This window comes from Synchiropus splendidus, chromosome 10 (genome assembly GCF_027744825.2).
Source record: "Synchiropus splendidus isolate RoL2022-P1 chromosome 10, RoL_Sspl_1.0, whole genome shotgun sequence".
Taxonomy (NCBI): Eukaryota; Metazoa; Chordata; class Actinopteri; order Syngnathiformes; family Callionymidae; genus Synchiropus; species Synchiropus splendidus.
This window is the reverse complement of record NC_071343.1, coordinates 12,241,946-12,261,447: the sequence shown is the minus strand read 5'-3', so window position 1 is coordinate 12,261,447 and position 19,502 is coordinate 12,241,946. Positions and strand designations below refer to the sequence as shown.

Genomic DNA, 19,502 nt, shown 5'->3' with positions numbered 1-19,502 from the left:
ATATACATATACATATACATATATATATATATATATATATATATATATATATATAAAATTTATTTATTTATTTTTTTCTTTCTTATATATATGATTGTGGCTGTGATAACAGCTTACCATCTAGAAACTGGTGAAACGAATCCCTTTTTAAAAGCTTACATATAAGACAGAATGCAATGCTTTTCAAACAGTAGACCAACGCCATATTGTGGACAGGTTTTTGTTGGAGAAATTTAACGTACCTGATGATGTAGCAGATGTAGATGAATTGAAGGCGAGCCGTCGAGCACATAAAAAGCTTTATTGTCACATCAAGCTTCAACATAAACAGATTTTTAAGCTCAGAACGTGTAAACTATAGCGATGCCACGAGGGAGAACAGCTATCGGACCCAAACTCATATATATAACTTAATAATTTAATAAATACCTTTAGTTTGGCAGGATTGTACGAGGAAGCGGGGGACGGAGGGGAGGGGGAGCTGAGGTGAGGTACATCTTTTACAACTTTACAAAACGGATCCACAAAATCTGCTTCTGAGTCTTCGCAGTTTCACTTCCAGCGTTTACAACACAACAGTGCAGCGACCTGGGGAGCAGAGGAATGTCCAAATAAAGAGGAAGTGACGACTATAAACATTCAGACTTGGAAACAAGTCCCACGCTGCGTTTGGTTTACTTCAGCACAGGTGTCATGAAATACATTCGGGATGAAGCACTTCAGTTCCCACTCTCTCTCTTTTTTGTAGCCTTTTGGGACACTTCTGTTAACAAACACCATACAGGAGATTTTTTTTCATTTTTTTCTTTTTTTCTTTTTTGGCCGCCTACACAGAGAGCAAGCGGACGAGTCACTGCGGCTCCAAATGTGAACAACGCTTCAACCATGCAGCCCAAAAACTGCCGAGAGTGACAGAGAAGCGAGCAGTGCTGCTATCTTACAGTGCTTCACACGCCTGGTGACATGTCCCAATATTGTTTTTACAAAAGCGGCATTGTAGGTGATTGGATGAACGACTCAGAAGAGATTGAATCTTTTTTTGGACAGTAATCTGCAGAAATTGCCATGTACTTTTTCCAAGTTAATTTTTTATTCCACCAGCTTGTCTTTCATTTTCTTTATTCGGCATTGTTGTATTTTAGGTTGTTCCATGTTGAGAAATCAACAATGTTTTTTTTTCTTAAATTTAAAACAACTTTTCAACATCATCCTTTGCTAGACAATCCATTTGATTATAAATTTTAAAAAGCAAAAATGTCAGCATTTCTTTTATTTTGATGCATATTTCTGCTGATCAGATTGTTTTTATTATTATTATTATTTATAATAATAATATTATTATTATTATTTTAAACATATTCCCAATTGTGGATATTTCTGTCACGGTACTCACATTTCCCTATTTTCCTAAAAATTCATTTTTACTGTTCGATTTTCCACTGTAAATATTTGTTCTGTTAATTTTGACAGATGCCACTTATATTTAATGCCAGAAATATAGTCAATCTTTTATTTCCTGTTTTTACTGGAATTTTTTTATTTTTTTTTAATCAAGTTGTCATGTTTTTAACATCATATATTTATTAACTTTGTTTCTTTTGAAGATTTTGAAGATCTCATGTTCCCTTAGACCTCTTCTTTCTATCCGCAACAATAAAGTTTTTATTTTACTTGTTGAGTATAAGCTTTAGTCGTGTGAGGTATCATCAGACGACACATAGCTCTTCAGTCTCTTCAGAGTCGCGCTCAGCCTCAGCCGACATGCCAACATTCCCATAAAGAAGAGAGATGTGAAACTCAAGTTAAAAGTGCATGGTAGTGCTGTGCGTATTTGGGGCTGGTGACTAACACAGTTGTGTGTCTGTGTGTGTGGGGAAGGATTCTGGGGGGGGCTGATGTTGCGGCTTCCACTCACTTGTAATTCCACAAGGTGAATTTGAGGATGACAAGACGCATGATTCCAGTGTCGAGCTATGTCGCTACTGATGGTTAGTGGTCGCTTGCACCTCTAATTAATCGGACCACTGCGTCAGTGGATCTTCCCCGAAATGACACAGCAGAGTGTTTGGCAACGTGCAGCCAGAGAACATGGCTTTCAAAGATATATAGATATATTTAAACAATTAGATTTCAGGACACGATTTCATGTTTGAATAGATACTTTACCTTCAAAAATACACTTTTTTTTCTCTCTTAAAATGTACAACGGTCTCAGATATTTCACCACGTCTTCTTACTAAGTTTGATATCAGAAGTTTGTGAATGTTGCAACCACGGCGTTATTTTCAAAACCTGACAGAGTTCTGGAAGGAAAACTTTAGGAGGCCATACTGGGTGGGTTTTACACTTCCTTCTGTGACAAGCGTGTAATTAGAAGTTAAACTGTGACTCACAGGTCTGAAGAGTAGAAAGACTAAAAAGGTGTGAAGGAAAAAACTTTTTTTGAAAAGTGCACCAATGCTGGTAATAAGAATGGAATGAAATGGACTGTGGGATTGAAAATAACACTGTGGTTGAACCTCCAAATGGAGGGAGACGAATAAAAGTGTTAATACTTTATAGAAACATGGATATCTGAGTCTTAGAGAGTGTTTGAGTAAAACATCTCCAGTGGCGAGATGTGATGCGCCTTCAAAGTCCTAACACTGATGATGCGTGGGTGTGCGCACGCGGTTGGTCTCCCAACATGTGAGAACACCAGCGCAGAGGTGAGCTGTGGATTCTATGACATCATCTACCCGGCAGCTATGGGGATTCCCTAACAATAACACATCTCCCAAATCACCGCTCCAGTGTCTGCCAGGAACTGAAGGGATCGGTCTGTTTTTTCGTTTTTTTTTTCTCTGCATGCAGCGAGTGTAGCGAGGTGTGCGGGCTCACCAACGTTACCGGTAAATAATAACACTGTCTGAACGGGGAGGCAGGTGGGTGAGACGGCGTAACTACAGAGGACGTGTTAGGCGTGATCCAAGAGCCACTGGAAGAGAGGGACGCGGTGGGGGTCGCAGCTCGCCTCCTCTCGACCTTGATTCTCCTCGCAGTAGCGCAGAAGGATGTGCAGCAGGTCCCCTACACGCCACTTCCTCTCTCGCAGACGTTGGACCACGACAGGGAGCTGAAGGGACAAAAGATGCCCCAAGATTAGCCTCAACTGAACAGACAGCAGTGAGAGACTTGGGGCAGAGCTGCTCTGATCTTTAACTCACTACGGCTTTTAACATTTGCATTCACCTGCTGAAGTTCTCGGTCCAAGCTCAGTTGGATCTGCGGGACGTCGATCATTGAGGCCGCCGCCCACTGTAGCATCCCCCTCAGCTGAGGGTCCAGGGTCACATGACCGTGCCAAAGCTCCCGCACGTCCGAATTGGCGACAACCAGTGCCGTCCTGGAAGTGGGTCTCTGAGGTCTGTCCACGCAGATGGTTCCGGCTGCAACAGAAGAGAGGCAAACTTCAGGGATGTGCTTCAAGGTGCTGAGCTCCTCTTATACATGTCACATCTGTGCAATCTATAAGGTGATTCGAAGGTCATTTAGATTATACACGTCAAAATGTGTAGTTCTGAAGTGTCAATCACCAGTTAGTGACCTTGTCAAAAACACATCCGCGAGAATTCCGAACTTCATACTTCCAAAATATTGATCCTAAAATATAAAAATTGTATAGAAACAATAAGGAGCAGATGAGACAGAGGTATAGATGGAAATCACAAACAAATACAGTGGTTGCATAATGATTTAAGGAGTGGAGAAGATGACTGAGTGTAGAGGCGGTGAAATCCCAGGATATGATACTGCAGACAGATGATGACATCCAGCCGGACAGAGACCCACTCTGCAGCGTGAAGAGTTCCAACATCTGGCTCTGTGTTTCCTGCCCCGTCACTCTTTATCGGCTCTTTTCTCTAATGTGTTACTCACCGCTGGATTCCTCTTTCATCTCCGTCTCTTTTTCCTCTGGATTGTCACTGCTAGGGGGAGAAGGTCAAGATGACACAGATGAGAGACGTGAGAACAGCAAGGCAAATGCAAATATTGATCTGGTTTGGGAAACACTGACGTGACTTCTGTAGTCATCAGCTGTGTTTAGATTCTGTTACACGAATTGATTCATCAATTCCTTCACATTTGTCTTCCCTCTGATGTTGAAGGCCACAGTATTCTGAACTCTTCAGCGGGGTATAAATGAAAACTCTACAGAGTTCAGTTTGTTTAAATCATAGTGATGAAACACAAATGGAGCCAAAACCTGAATGTTTTTTTTCAGCAGCCAAGTTGTAAACCGTTAGAATATTTGTATCCATCACAACAAATCAAATCGTGGAAATGCTTGAAAACTCTGCCTCCTAACGGCGGGCATAGGAATAGCAGAAGTTACTCCTGCAGAATCGTATATAATGTATTTGACCCTCCAGATCTGTTTAACAACAAATAATAATTGATCAGTTGGTCAGACATTCAAAGCAGTGAACTTTATCCACAGAACGTTGTAGGTGCTTTGCTCTTCTGTTTGTCCTTAGTTTTGGATTACAACTCAAAAGATTCCCTTTGGCTAGTTTTGTTTTTAGCTTCTATCACAGAATGATTCCTTTTCGGAAGGTCCTGAGATGTCACAGTGTTATCTTACGACAGGACCATTGACTCTTCTGAAGGTCAACAAGTAACAGAGAGCTGACCACTTGAGCAGCTACCACCTTTGGCCGATAGATGTTGAATAGAATTGCATTAAATTTCTAATGCTGCGCTACACTATGTGTGTGAGTGATATCAACGTGCTTCTTTCTTGCTATTACTTTGGAGAGTTAAATTCACTGACAATATTTCCAGCCTAACAACATGGACCACATGGATCACTTTAATCGGAATAACAACCTGATCTGAATGAAAATGCTTCATGTAAACAGAATGTGTTGTGTTGTATTGTATTTCCCCACTGTGGGACGACTAAAGGCCATTTAATCTAAACTAGTCATGGAAGGTAGTTTCTTTATATTTGGATCGAGAAAGTGTCACAGAGGACGAGTCCCTTCTTCTTCACATGCGTTACAGTACTGCGTGTGTCAGAGCAATTCAGTTCACGAAAAACGGGGCCCATGTAGCTGCAGCTACTGACACTGAGTGGCTTTTCTTCAGGTGCTTATGTTTATCTTCCTTCTTGTTCTGCAAGTTCTTTATTATCTTAATGTTATTGCCTCATTTTTTAGCCGTTAATATGCTTATTACAGGCCAATAAGAGTAAAAAAAAAAATCAACTCACAATCTAACAAAGCAGCATGCGTTATTGAACCAATAAAAACCTTAATCTATGAAAGAATTTTTTATACTATACTGCAGCAAACCAGTTTTTATTGCCATGAATGCATAATGATTCATTGTCATGCTTCAACTGACTGACCTGTCAGACGGGGAGAAGGACATGCGATCCTCACACGTCTCCCCTTCCAGGCCCAGACTGCTCCAGCTGCTGCTGTTCCCATTGCTGCTGGAGAGAGAGAGAGAGAGAGAGAGAGAGAGAGAGAGAGAGAGAGAGACATATATCACTGTCCACACATGATCGCAGCTTAGATGCATCAACAAGTCAAAATTCCATCGCACCTCAGCAGGTTCGTCTATTTATAGGAAAGGTTTCTGTCCACACCCTGTGATGCTCACAACACTTACTCAAGTGATGCAGATTTTCCACTGCTCTACTGAATCATCTGTGGCTGATGAGCTGTTGCTAAAGGCATCACATGTGAGATCACCCCATGTTTGTTTTCAGAGATGAGCCGTGTGTTCCTGCAGGACTAGCAACAGAACCTCCCTCTTGAGTGAGTCCGTAACTGACCGGCTGGCTGCGACCTGCACACTGTAGTGTTGTATGCCTCAATATGTTCATGTTATCTCGATAACTTCAATCATCACAGTGGAAGTCTCCTCGAGGCTTTGCTTTTTACCATCAACAGTTGGCCCGAGAGGAAACGGATGCAGCATGCGTTTGAAGAAGACTAATGAATCGCACATGTTGGACTTCGCCTGAAGAGAACAAAGCAGCGAAAGACACACCTTTTGAAAATATTTTGATACATTCACTTGTGCTCAAGAGGCCAAAATAACTGGCAACCTCAGGACGTGTTCTCCATATCTTGGGAAAGTCTTTCAAATGTTTGCTACCATGGAGACGACGCTCACTTGTGATCTCTGCACACATTCATTAGGGTGCTGTGCTGACACCAATAAAGACACAATGTTGTTCAAACCTGACGGTCGATGGTCCATTTACATTCTTAGCAGAGACATTATTGCGCGACTGAATAGGTTTTCCACATAGTTAAGCACAGGAATACGGTCATCTGGGCTTATTATACAGGGTTATGTGTTGTCCACATCCTCTTACATAAAACTGATGTGAACAGTAATAATCTCCGTCACCACAGCCTTGCGCTCCGAAATGAGCAATCGAAACAGACACATTAATCTACAAAAACACCGATTTGACCACAGGTCCCCGAACCACAGAGCCTACAGGCACCATCCATGAAAAATAGACACAACAGCCCTGACAGGGCATCCACCACCAGGGTGCCAAACAAAACTGTGACATACTCCTACTCACGACTCAATTGCCACACAACCAACATAACATAACCAACATGACTTTACTCTTCAGTTTTATTCCATTGAGGTTGAATTTACCACCAACGACATTCACAACCGTTTCAATGGGCTTCTGATGAAGATGTTTTCATTCCTTGCTTTGAAGCATGACTCCACCAGATTTATTCAGAATCCTGACCGTAAACAGTAACAGGTTACAGCAGGAATCAGCCTCACAGAAAAAAAACCAAACTTGTCTTGTTATCATCACTTTTTGTGCTTCATTGGAAAAACTGTGGCTGTGTTTCTGCACTTCCCATAGGGCTCACCTACTATTTCACCGATGACTGAGAAGTTCACCATCACTGACCAACTTCAAAACCTCACCACACAAGTAAAATACCGTGACAGATCCACGGAAATGTTATGGGTAATGTTTTTCTTTTATATAATTGATCTTCTCCACCATAAATTGTAGCTTCCACTCATAGTCCAAAATGTATGTAGTCCAGTTCTAAAAATTAGACAGCTCAGTTCCACATACTTTGATCACCAGAGTTTGAAAGGGATCCACAAGTCCAAAAACATGCCCACCTACATAGTGAACACACACGCTGCACTAACAGCCCACATACTGTACATTACGCACTCATACAGCACAGGATTAGAGTTGGTGCATAATGAAGAGTCATTTTCATCTCAGCACATTATGTTCTATTCCGCAAAAACATCCTAGCCAATGAAAGCGTTTCCACCTGGCATGCCGTGCTACACAGCATCCCAGACGGTGCATCAATCTATAGTATAATGAAGTTGCAGTTAAGTGTGTATGGTGAATTTTAATAGCAGAATGCTACATGTAGACTTTGTATCATATTTTATTATGACGAGTCACCATGCCGTCGGCGGCACAGGCACCAAGTTTGACACTACAGGCAAGAGGACAGCGACCGAACAAAGGGAAAGCATGTGAGACGCATGTTGGACAAAGGTAGTCTTTGGCTGGCGTAGGACCACTTTTTCAATCCTTATCAGACTATGCTCCAAGGGAGATGAGGACTTGTGGAATGTCAGAGTTGAGACACCAATCTCAACACAACTAGCGTATGTTCACTAACAAACACGCTGTTCCCAAAGAGGTAGTTTTGCGCTGCCTCTAAATGTCCTTCAAGTACCGTGACATGTTGCGATCTCTATGCAAACCAGAGAGGCCTGATGTGGCAGGAGGCCACAACATTGTTTTAGTAGCACATACGTGTTCAGTGGAAACCCCGGTGTGGTGTTGGCTTTTGACAAGAAGAGATAGCAGGAGTCAACAAGGACAATGTAGTTGCAGTGACAGAGCTGCCGGGGCAGAAATCTCACCGGATGAGCAGCGGGGAAAATTATTCCTATTCACACGAGACAAAGGATTTAACTCACAAGACAAATAATTAGAAAAGGGCTGTGGGCATTTTCAACCTGACTCTTCCATAATATTGAAACAAAACAAAAGACTGTATTTTTATTCCAGGCCACAGCAACATGAAATTAAGGAGGATTAAAAGTTGAATAGACCATTCAACCTTGTCTTTGTATAATTACTCATGCAGTTGCCTGTAAAGGCAAACCTTTCATCTGTTATGACTAAACATGCAATACAGTACAGTCTCTCTGTGGAACACCGGGCTGTCAGGGGGAGTGATTTCAAATTGAATAAAGTATGAGTTTGGGTGTTGACGTACCTGTCGCTCAGGTGAAGAAAGCTGCTGTTGTCGTCAGCGTGCTCATCCTCAAAGCTCAGGTTTGACCAGCTGCCAAGACTGTCGTCACCGACACTCACTTGCTGGGATATTGTGGACTCTGTCGCTTCCCGGCACGGAGAGCTGCGAGGAGGGGATAAATCTTGACGTGGTGAAGCAAGATTACCAAAGTCTTGACTTAACTTAAGACACCAAAATCACTTCTTGCAAAAACTGCCGAACTTGGAGACCGATTAAAAGATTAGCAATCACTATTTGACTTACAGACTAAATGTGATTAGCAGACTAATTTTAGAGGAAAACGACTGCACAACAACTCTTAGAACATCACCAGCTTTGATCGCAAACACTTCATACAAGACATAGCTGGTCTGAAAAGATTAGGTTTTGTGTAATTAACCCGTAATTACATGATGCCAACCTGGATTTCTTCGACTTAAGTTAGAGTTAAGCTTGTTTGTTCAGTGACGAAGGAAAAACGTGACTTAAAGCCCATTTCCTTTCACTTATGTATTCATCAAGAAGTAGGGTTAACTCTTTCACGACGGCAATTTTATATACAGTTCAAACATATGTTGCAATGCTTCTGTCCCTTTTTCCAAAATACATTGTTTCAAAATCTGACAGTTGATGAACAAACAAAGCTTTTGACAAGTCTGAACTGACGGAATATGGAAACAGATAACAAACTTAAACTTTGCTTTTGTGTTATATAAAGTATTTTCACTCCTGGATGTCCATTAGTTTTTTTGTCAAACTCTGCCCAACTAACCACATAACAAAAACTCACCGTCTCATTGAATAGCCATAACTTGTGAACAAGCTTCCCATCACCTCTTTAGTGCCGTCTCTTAAATAGCATAAGTACGTTGTGTATCAAGCATGTTATACCTCAGGGCGAACTTTCGCTTTTAGAAACGTTTTCTTTGTATGTTATTGCTTGTATGTTATTGTAACTTAAGTACTGAAAAGCTTGTATAACTCCCTGCGCACGTGCAAAAGAATCTGCTCAGGGTTTTGAGCAGGCGACTATAATAATGAGGTTATGTGAATACCCAACTCAACTTCTGATGGTGTTTGATCTGAGACCTTAAAGGAGTTATAAGAATTTAAATGTTGAATAGAATGTGGCCCAACCATGCACTACTACTCCTCTACCTTAAGATAAGTGTGTCATAATGAAGGTGATGCGCAAAGTTGAAATTGTTACAGGTGAATAATAAAAACATCAAAAGAAGAAAGCATTAAAATTCTTCAAATAGATACCTGACACTTGAGGCTTGGCAGATGTTCGACAGAGCAGAGACCATGATCTCTGCAGTCAGGCTTTCAGCGTAGCTCGTCCCGTCATGGCCAATTCCACTATCAGCGTTAAGACTAGTGTTGCTCAGCTCCCGTTTAGCCTTCTCCATTGCCATTGACACCATCCCCTCTGCAAACGCTGACCTCTGGTCCAGGTCAATGTGGATCTTTGGAATGTCCAGTCGCTCAGACTTGGTCTGATATTCCTGACCATGACTCCTTATCTGCATGATAGGCCGTTTGTGGGACCTACAAAGCTTTGAGCAGTAGGAGCACTCCTTTGTCTGACAATAATGACACCTCTTCTCGCCAAGAACTTGACCCAGCTCAGCTCCCTCAGTAAACATTTGAGTGCAAGAGTGTCCCGATAAGCCATTGGATCTTTGATGATGACAAAAGGAATGTCCAACAGAGGCTAGGCTCATGTTCATAGTGTCATCTACAATTTTTCTCGCATAATGCTCAATGACTTGCATGGCCCGGCTGTTGAATTCTCCATCATACAAGCTGCCTGTGCTGTGGTAATGCTTACTTCCATTCTCCTTTGACAGCAAAGGGCAGGAGAAGGAGTTCCTAATGAGATTTTCTGTCATGTCTTCAAGTTTTGACCTTTTATAAAGGCAGGAGTCAGTCAGAGACTTAGGCAGTCTTTGTGAGGGGAACTGAAATTTACGTGAAACATCAGATGTAATGTTGTAGGCTAATGACTCTGCAAAGTGGACCAGATCTGTGTACTCTCTCTGACCAGCCACTTCCAAGCTTCTGCAACAACACTTGGTGTCCTCCTCGGACTTCGAAACTACTACACCGTCGCGTTCAAGAAGTGATGAGGTCTCACTAGAAGAAGTCCTCCATTCATCCGGCAACGAGTTGGAGCTGAGTAGTCGAGTGCTGAAAGATCTCTGCTTTTTTTTCCGACTTGCGTGCGCCAATCCCAGTTTGATGGAACGGTACGCCAAACGGCTGGCATACTGATCAAGGACCAACTCCCTGTTGCCTCCCTCTTTCTTCAGTACCTTAATTAGATAGCCAGCGTACTCGTCAGTCACACTTTCACAACTAGGATACTCTGAGGACAATCCTGAAATGGAACTGGATATGGTGCTGGAGGTGGAGATTGGGGATCGATGGACAGACGCTACCATGTCATTGGACCACTGCTCAGCTAGGCCATCATCTTTGTTCTGGAATGTGCTGCTGACAGGTTTGCTTTGGTGGTAGAGATGTGAAGACTCGGAACTTGACCGGTCCAAACTCCATCTAATGGGCCTGTGATATGGACATTGACGCTCGGAGCGCACCATTCTTTTCACATCATTGATTACATCTCCAGCAACCTCTCCAGCATACACCCACAGAGTGTTCAGGGTCTGCTCTGAAAAGTGGGCAACACTGTCCCGCCTTCTCTCGCTTTCCTTTCTTTGATCCGCTTCTTCCTCAGCGACACCTATGTTATCCATCTCAGTTGCCATAGAGACAATATGACACGCCAACCTCTCAGCATAATGGAGAGCTTCCTTGTTGGACACTTTCAATGAGGACTTTCTTTTAACTTCATGTTGCTCACATTTTATATCCAATGATTTCCTCATCGCACCAGACTCTTCAACGCCATCCTCCTCTTCATCCCCATTTCCCTCAGCTTCTTCAGAAAGAGATCGCATGAGCTTTAGCATGAACTCATTCTTCTCTTCTTCAGGGGTAATATCCTTTAGTCCTTGGCCAGACTCTGGTTGATAATGAGGTGTTGGTGGTGGAGTGGCAGGGGAAAATTCCTTCGCTAGTTTAGTCTTCAACTTCTTGGAGAACTGTTTAATTTGTTTCTCCTTGGACACTTCACTAGGCTGCTGAGGTGTAGATGGAGGTGTACCAGGGGTCCCTCGTGATTTTTGACCCGAATCCTCCCTCGCAATAATTTTAGATCGTTGCCCAGTTACCTCAGTGGACGGTACATTAAGGCAGTGCATCATCAACCCTGAAGCACCGACCTCACTGGGAATCATGTCCTGTTTTTCAGGGCATCTTTGGCTTCCAATTGTCTTTGTAAGAAACCCAGCACACTCATCAAAACCCTTCTTCACCTTTGAAGAAGTGATAAGCTCACAGGCTTCACTTACTATCATATCAACCATGTTGCCAGAAAAGTTTTGGAACATTGATTTTCCATTGGAAAGATCATCTTCAATTGGAGTCTGAGTTCCATGGTTATGTTTAGTAACAACAGATGGATCCTGCAACGGGAGAGTTTCGCTTTTGAGGCTGGAGTTAGATGTTTCAGGGGAGTCTTCAATGAGGAAAAGGGCTTGGCCCGCGCGGGGTACAGGAATGCAGCTCGCCATGCCAGATACAGTGTAAAGAGCTTTCTTCACAATACAGTTTGAATCCCCTCCCGGAACTACAGTAACTGAACTGGAAGGCAAAACATGCTGGTTTACAAAAGTACTGCAGGTATCAGTGCTGGAGATGTCTGCATTGACGTAGCAGATGTTGTCCAGAGATACACTAATGGCCGCCTGGCTTGTGAAGGCAACATCTGCCTGAGAGAGCTCAATGAAGGCCTCCTGAATAACAGACTCAGACAAGTCTGAAGCATATGAGGAAACCACCTCTTCTTCTTCCTCTTGCTCCTCATTACACTGACCAAATGACCATTCGCCAGGAGTCAAGGGGGTTGATGGGTAAGAGAACTGGCATACTTCCATTATACCCTCAAACACCAATTCTTCAGCCAGATCGGCAGCAAAACGTGTCACTGTGTTGTGAAAGATTTGTTTTTTCACAGTGAGAAACTCTTTCAATGCTCCTGATATAGCCTCTCCCACAAGGAAGCCAGCTAGTCCGTTGACTGCACGTTCCTTCAGAACATAAGCTTGGCGCATACCAATTTCATGGAAGGCCATTTGAAATACTGAAGAGGTAAGCCTTGCTGCAAGGTGACACAAGGTGGTGGTACAGGTAGAAACACCTTTCTGAATATCACGGAAAGCACTGCCAAGGCTCATTTCCACAAGGTCGCTGGCAAACCTCTGGATACCATCTTTAAGGGAATGAGACTTTTTCTCGAGCTTGTCAACAGTTACTGTCTCCTGGATTTCCGACAGCTTCATCAGATAACCAGAGGGGTTTTTAAACTCCTTGTGGCAGACGCAGCTAAGGTTTTTGTTATCATTAATGTCTACTGCCGATTGGTAGCCACATACAGAGCCGAGAATTTCGTTTGATAGGCTGCTGGCAAAGTCTGAGTAGGTTTTGTATAAAGAGCAAAGGTCCTGGGGTTTGCGTAATTCAGTGCTGTCCTGTGTATCATCGTCTTTCTTCCAGAAAAATTCAAGGTTACCACTGGAGTCCACCAATGGGCTGAAGGCGGATGAACTGACAGGACTGAAGAGTGGGCCACCATTGTCATCGGAGGGTGTCTGTACAGGTCTCGGGGAGTCGGGCACCTCTGAATGAAGTCCAAATGGAGAGCCTGGTTTGAGTGGAGTGGGTTTTTTCACATTGGCTGGGAGCGTGCGCTTGTCAAAGCGGTGAGGATTCATACTATTCGTGGAACAACCTCGAGAAATATATCTTGTTGTGGAGCCAGTGGTCTCAGCTGCATTTTGTGTATTGGTGGAACAGGAAGCATCCAGAGGCAATGTTAGGGTGCAGCTCTCTGAACTCAACTCTTCCAGATCATCGAACTGGTCGAAGCTGTCAAAGAACTCACTAACTTCAGAGTCAGAGTCTTCCACTCTCTCTCTGGGGGCCCCTGGCACTTGTGGAATGTCCAGCTTAGCCAGTAGGCTCTTTTGGTAGCCCACTTCATCTAGGAAAATGATTGGACTTGGACTGGAACAGTCAGACTCCTCTGACTCACTGACTTGTGGGGAGGGGAGGCGAGCACCTTGACTGCAGTAAGTCCATTGGCTTTCTATTCCTGCTGACCTCTGCACCGTGACCGAAACATCTGAGGCAGCCTCAGTCTTTGATGAATTCTTCTTCGAAGATGAGCGGATGACAACACAGGAGCCAGATAATTCCTTACGTCTTTTATGGGCGGGTATGGTTTGTGACGCCACATCACGTTTTTTAAGGTGGCGATAGGAGGCTGTGGAGGGAAGCAGGGGGTGGACATAAAAAGTTATTTGAGGAGAACTTAAAGTTATCAAAAGTTTTGCAACCAATGTACATTAGCTTTACTTTCATTTCATATGTCTTCATATTTTAAATGTGTGATAGAATTCAAGGTACAAATATATTGAACATACAAGGGTGCTCTCCAGAGTCATCCTCTTCAAGATGCTCCAAGGCGGTGACAAAGTCGTCCTCAATTGAAGAAACTGACTGGTTGGTGTCATCCTCCTCAGGCAGGTTAGGGTCGCCAGATCCTTTGTGAATAGCTTGTAGCTCCAAAGCATAGCGAAGTCCTGCCATGTAGCAGCCAAGCAAGCCCACCAATGATGCCACGCTGGTTTGAGAGTGGACGCTGGCGCTTGGATTGTGCCTCAGCACACAAACAGCTTTTAACCAGCACTGCACAAAAGAAAACCAAAATGTTGTTTAGTCAACTGAATTGCGGCGCAGCAGTACAAGATTTAAACCCAGACAACAAGAGTTATGTTTCAGTAAAAGCTCTCAGGTCAAACTGTTGAACTACGGTTGGATGTTTTGATTCCCAGGTTACAGGCAAAAAAGAAAAAAATCTTTGGTCACTTTTGATGCGATGAAAGGAATGAATATGAACCAAATAAAGAACAGACAGTCAACTCAATGATCAGGCGAGGTCATACTGTGATAGAAGTTCCCTGGTTCACATGAGAACTCTCAGCGTTACAGGAGGGTGAGGCAGTCGGAAGTGGGTTGTTATGTCTGTTCTCTGACTGCAACTTGATATGTTGCATATGCAGAATACAAAAATTGTTGAGTAAAAATCAACTTGGTAATGCAGAGAAGTGGGAGGTCTCTGTCTGAAAGGGACAACGCAACCACAGACTGAGCTGCAAGGGCTTGTGAAAACCCAAACACAGTTCGCAGGATCAGAAAAAAACACGGCCATTGTGGGATGAAAAACACAACAACTTGGTCTTTTCTCTCCCACCTGCAATTCAAGCAAAGCGTGAGAAAGATTTGGTTCTGGCGATGCCTTGTTCCCACAGAGAAGCCCGTGGAGGTGGATAGGCTCACTTAGAAGGTTTTAATCACTTATACATTTGACTTTGGCCCACTGAAACAACAACCACATTAATGAAATGAAAGTGGATAGTAGGTTTTAGTTTCAGTCACTGCCTTTCAAGTCTGGTTATTCCGCAACAACATCCCACTGAGTCATCTGGATTAGCATGAAATGATTCGACAAGTCAACAGTTATGGAGTTGTCTAAGGGTTCTGCTGAGCCCTTCTCTGCACTGGTGGGCATCAGTCACCACAAATATGAAACGAAAAGGCAATGCTTGATCTGCCCAGCAGCTGTAGGACTCAAGCACAATGATGTAAGTTGATGGAAAAACCTACATGATTCATGGGTGAATGTAGAAATCCAGTGCATTTCTATCACACACTGAACACAAAGGAATGTAAAATAATAATAACATCACTGTGATCAAAAAGCTGTTGACAACATCAACATGCACTTAATGAAACTACAAGGGTATGACTGACCTGATAACCAGCTTCCCTGTGTTCTGCCAACCTGCGGGAATCTTTGAGCAACAAAACCTCATCATTTTTTAGACCATGGACATGGAGGGCCCGCAGGGACTCAGACAATCCACTAGGAAGTGACGCCAGGGCCTGCAGAAAACATGGCAGATGAGTGTCAACAAACAAAAAAACACACTATGTAATGCATTAAAATTGAAAACATCCTACTTGTTGTGCCACATCCTCTCCTTCACAATGACCAGGGAGACACACAAAGTGAATCTAAAAGGGCACAATAGCGTCAGTGCTCAAGCTGTGACATATATGTGTTGTTTTTATGTGTCTGTAAAACCTCGGTCAGTCTTGTTGCATCCCTTGGCGGGAGATCGAAGGTGATGCTGCACAGCTCCTTCTTGCTTCTGAAGAGACTCTTCACACACTGTGGGCCATTTTCACGCACAGTCTGAAAGGATTGAGGGCCATAAATAGAAAGGATAGAAGTTTGAATATTGGTAAGAGTAGGATTTAATACATTCCAGCACCTAAGTGAACTCCAGGCTAAATTTGGCAAAACAATAAAGTGAAATTGACAGCAGTTCCCTCCCTCCAGTATCACAGAAATTGTCTTAAAGTGATAAAATTAGGCTACTCGGACATGATCTCTTATTACTTCGGTTCGATTATGATTATTAGACAGGTGGTCAAGAACCTTCCATCAGTACATCTCTACTTTAAAAAAAAAAGGCGATATATTTTGAAATTTTAACTACAACAGTAAAAAAAAAACAGCTCTCACAGGGGGGTACTGTAGGTTTTAAGAGGAAATCGGGTACGAAAAGTTTCAGTTTATGTCATGGGTAGAACAACAGGATTTATTGGTTAATAAAGTAGGCGCTACAGAATAAAGCGTCCCTGTGTGTCATGTTAATGTACACACGTAATTCTCCATCACTGTTTTCCAATCATTCATCAAATTGTAAAAAGGACAAACTCGCCTCTTTCCTTACGGATGTCCTGGATCTGAAACGACCTCTGATTCGGGAAGAGGTGTCCATATTCACAGAGCGCTGCACAGTGCTCACTGATCACCTATGAAGACAGAGGTACCAAAACAAAATGTTTTAATCCACCCGAACACACAAAGCATGTAAATCAAATATTTCGTTCAGCTACGAGTTTGTATACGAAACTTTTGGACTAATGGCGAACTAGTAATCCAGGCCTTTCTTTAATCTGCATTTCACACAACAACAACAAAAGCAAGAGATGATGAAAGTTCATATCAAAGGACATCCATGTCTTATACATCCATCCTATTATCAAGAGGGTTTCCAGGGAGAAAGATGATCCATCAAGAATGAATGATGCGCATTTCAATAACTACATTTAGCTTCTGGTTCCTAGGGAAGATGGACCAGCACCAATATACTGCATCTGGTTGTGGATTCTATCACTTTATCACATGGCAAAAAGAGTAACTGAGACAATCATTTGCCTTTGGGTAAATGAAGCGGTTATTTCTCAGTATAAACACGGTGTGGAACAGTATTGGTTTTAGCAGGGAGTGCAGCCACCAGGCCTAGAAAACCTGTGTAGAAATAGTAGAACCTTTCTCACTGTGAAGCTCATTTTCAACAAACTCTGCTTCATAATACATATACATAATGTATATATATTTTGAGGGGAAAAAAGATAAAAATTAAACGCAAACATTAAATATCTTGAGAAGAAAGATTGTGAAAACATATTTCAGTCAGCGTCAAAGATCAAACAGCAGTACAGAGGAGCAGTTCTGATGAAACACGCTTAGTAAGCAGCATGAAAGAGCCGCCGAGAGAGGAGAAAATATTTACAGTCCGCACAGAGGAAAAGTTTCCCAAGAAATCAAAGCTTTGCGTGGCAGTTGGTTGAGTCTAGATGAAAGCAGGTGGTCTGATTGACCAGAACATCCTGCATCTGAGAACCAGAAGAGCCAAGGACAGGCCACGAGCTTCCTATGGCCGTCCAAGACCTCCTGCATTCTTTAGTCAGCTAAACAAAAACAACACCGCCAACCGTACCTCAACTATGCGTCACATACACATTCACAGGTGGAAAAACAGCTATGATGTCGTTTTTTTTTTTTTTTTTTTTTTTTTAGAACTGAAGACATTGGGTTTTCTAAAGCCACAGATAGCTTCTCCTAAGCACATATTATTGCACAATTTTTTTTTGTGATAGCGATATTGAGTAACAGTTTTGAGGCGTGAGAAACAACATTATACTGTCTAGTCCAAAATCGTGTTCAGTTGAGAGGTGATAAAGTTCAGAAAAGAGAGTGGGCAGATGCAGGGGATGCAAACACGAGAAAACATCAAGGGAACAAGCCAAAAAAGTGGAATCACCACATTTTCGTACCGATGATGAACACATACAGGGTAATTCATGACCCATAATGTGACTCTAAAGAGTGAGTTTGAGTCTACTACTATGGTGTCACAGCCTCTTGAGGTTATAAGGGGAAAAAATGACTGAATATAAAATAAATGCACGGGGTACTGGATCCCCATGATGCACACACAGAGGGGAAAATGCATCTCTTAATCCCTAGGTCTGAGCCGACTAAAGCAGCTGCAGAAAGAGGCACGGTAAAATCACACATGCCAGCGAAAAAGAAAGTTGTTGACACGTATGAACCGACGCATCTACTGTGTTGCCAATACATTCGAAGGAACAGCAGATGCAAGGGCTGTAAAGGACTCTTATTCTGCATTGGGATTCTTTTTGAATCTGCTATTCACTGAGTGGAATATTGTAAGAAATAACCCCATTGTCTGTAGCGTTGGATGACATCAACACGCCACTATTTTGATCCATTCACAAGACGGTGTTCGCGAAATGACACGTACCACGACTGATGTTAGCACGCCTGAACACATTGCACGTACATATAATACACGATTGCAGCTTTAAGTATTCTTATAACCACTTGGAGTGTTAGAAAAGATGAAAGACGACGGCGGTTTGCAGGATTCTGGGCTGGTACCCGCTGTTGCAGGCCAGAGCGGCCGCCAACTGTGGATGCTGATGTTGAGTCACTATCGCTCCTGCAAGCCAAGAGACGGACGCTAGTTTAAGGATTAACGTGACGGGGTGGTAGCAAGACAGCATTTACGTGAGAAGCAGCAGTGTTCGAACGAAAGCACAGCGGTGACTGACATACTGTCAACAACAGGAACCAGGCCGCAGTGGGTTCGGTCTGTGATGTCACCTTAGCATCGCTGGTTAGCTCACTAGCATGGCAGCACGAGAACAGAAACACGAATAGAAAGACAGCAAAATCGGTGTGCTGCACGCAGTGGCGCAGGCATGACACTTTAGCGGAAGCGAAGACGTTTACCTCTCAGCTGTGTGACCAGCAGCGCCGACGGTAGCCGCCGTGTTTTAATGCGCGATCCGTAAACGAGTCGACTGATTGGTATCCTTCATCCAAAGAGGGATTTGATTGGATGCGGGGGGTGGGTGAGTTCGCAGCGTTTGCATGTATTGGATTTATTGTGGTGAAATACGCAGTCCTCCTGGCCAAATAAATCACATTACACAATGAAAATAAATCGCTATGCCATTGAGTTATCTGTCTATTCAGATGAACGGCACCTAAAAGGTACTGAACTTCTGATAATACAATGTTCTAATATCTGTTTCACTTATTCTTATTTGATTGGAATGTTTATTAAAACGAGTTAGTCCGACTCTTACATGCGTTCTCCGTGTTCTGTCCAAGTGCACTGATTCTCAATTGGCCGAATGAAAGTTCCAAATCTTCAGCTGCACTGTTCCTCCCATGAAAACAAGAGTGTCTGAGACATCACCAATCGAGCACAGAGAACGCGTACAAGCTATCGAAGGCAGAGAAGTCGAACAACCAGTCTCATAGCAACGCCTGTGCGCCATTCTTTCCTTAATTTAACGATGGATGAATAATATCACCCGCGCATAGATTATACTTGAGCACATTAAACTATTAACATTAAGTCATTAAACTTAGCATTGCTCACCTGATATATGAATATACGTTTGACTCACCTGTTGAAAACCTTATTGAAAACTGTTGGAGTAAATACTGATTCAGATTGATCAAATGAATAAAACGTACATGAATTAAAGTCGAAATATATAATTTAGAAGCGTGCACATTGGAGATATGGTGAAATAATGAATACATTCCAACTAAAGGGTCAACAAGTAAACTTCTGAACTGTGCTAGAAGATATAGTTCACCAA

At 42.7% G+C, this 19,502-nt stretch overlaps 1 protein-coding gene across 5 annotated transcripts; it reads right to left on the bottom strand.

Annotated features, from left to right (window-relative positions):
• Window positions 1-282: 282 nt before the first annotated feature.
• Window positions 283-19,062, bottom strand: akap11 (A kinase (PRKA) anchor protein 11). 5 transcript variants are annotated; one of them, XM_053877020.1, is made up of 13 exons: window positions 18,978-19,062; window positions 18,619-18,796; window positions 16,235-16,328; window positions 15,592-15,702; window positions 15,468-15,521; window positions 15,258-15,389; window positions 13,868-14,132; window positions 9,582-13,707; window positions 8,298-8,438; window positions 5,393-5,479; window positions 3,919-3,968; window positions 3,232-3,428; window positions 283-3,115 (listed from the first exon to the last, which is right to left on the bottom strand). In XM_053877020.1, the coding sequence occupies exons 3-13, from the start codon at window positions 16,292-16,294 to the stop codon at window positions 2,957-2,959; spliced, it is 5,382 nt and encodes a 1,793-aa protein (XP_053732995.1). In that variant the 5' UTR covers window positions 16,295-16,328; window positions 18,619-18,796; window positions 18,978-19,062; the 3' UTR covers window positions 283-2,956. The 5 variants fall into 5 exon arrangements, with proteins under 5 accessions (XP_053732995.1, XP_053732996.1, XP_053732998.1 ...); XM_053877021.1 differs by lacking the exon at window positions 18,619-18,796; XM_053877023.1 differs by lacking the exon at window positions 18,978-19,062 and having other exon boundaries at window positions 3,919-3,965; window positions 18,619-18,912.
• Between the last annotated feature and the right edge of the window lie 440 nt (window positions 19,063-19,502).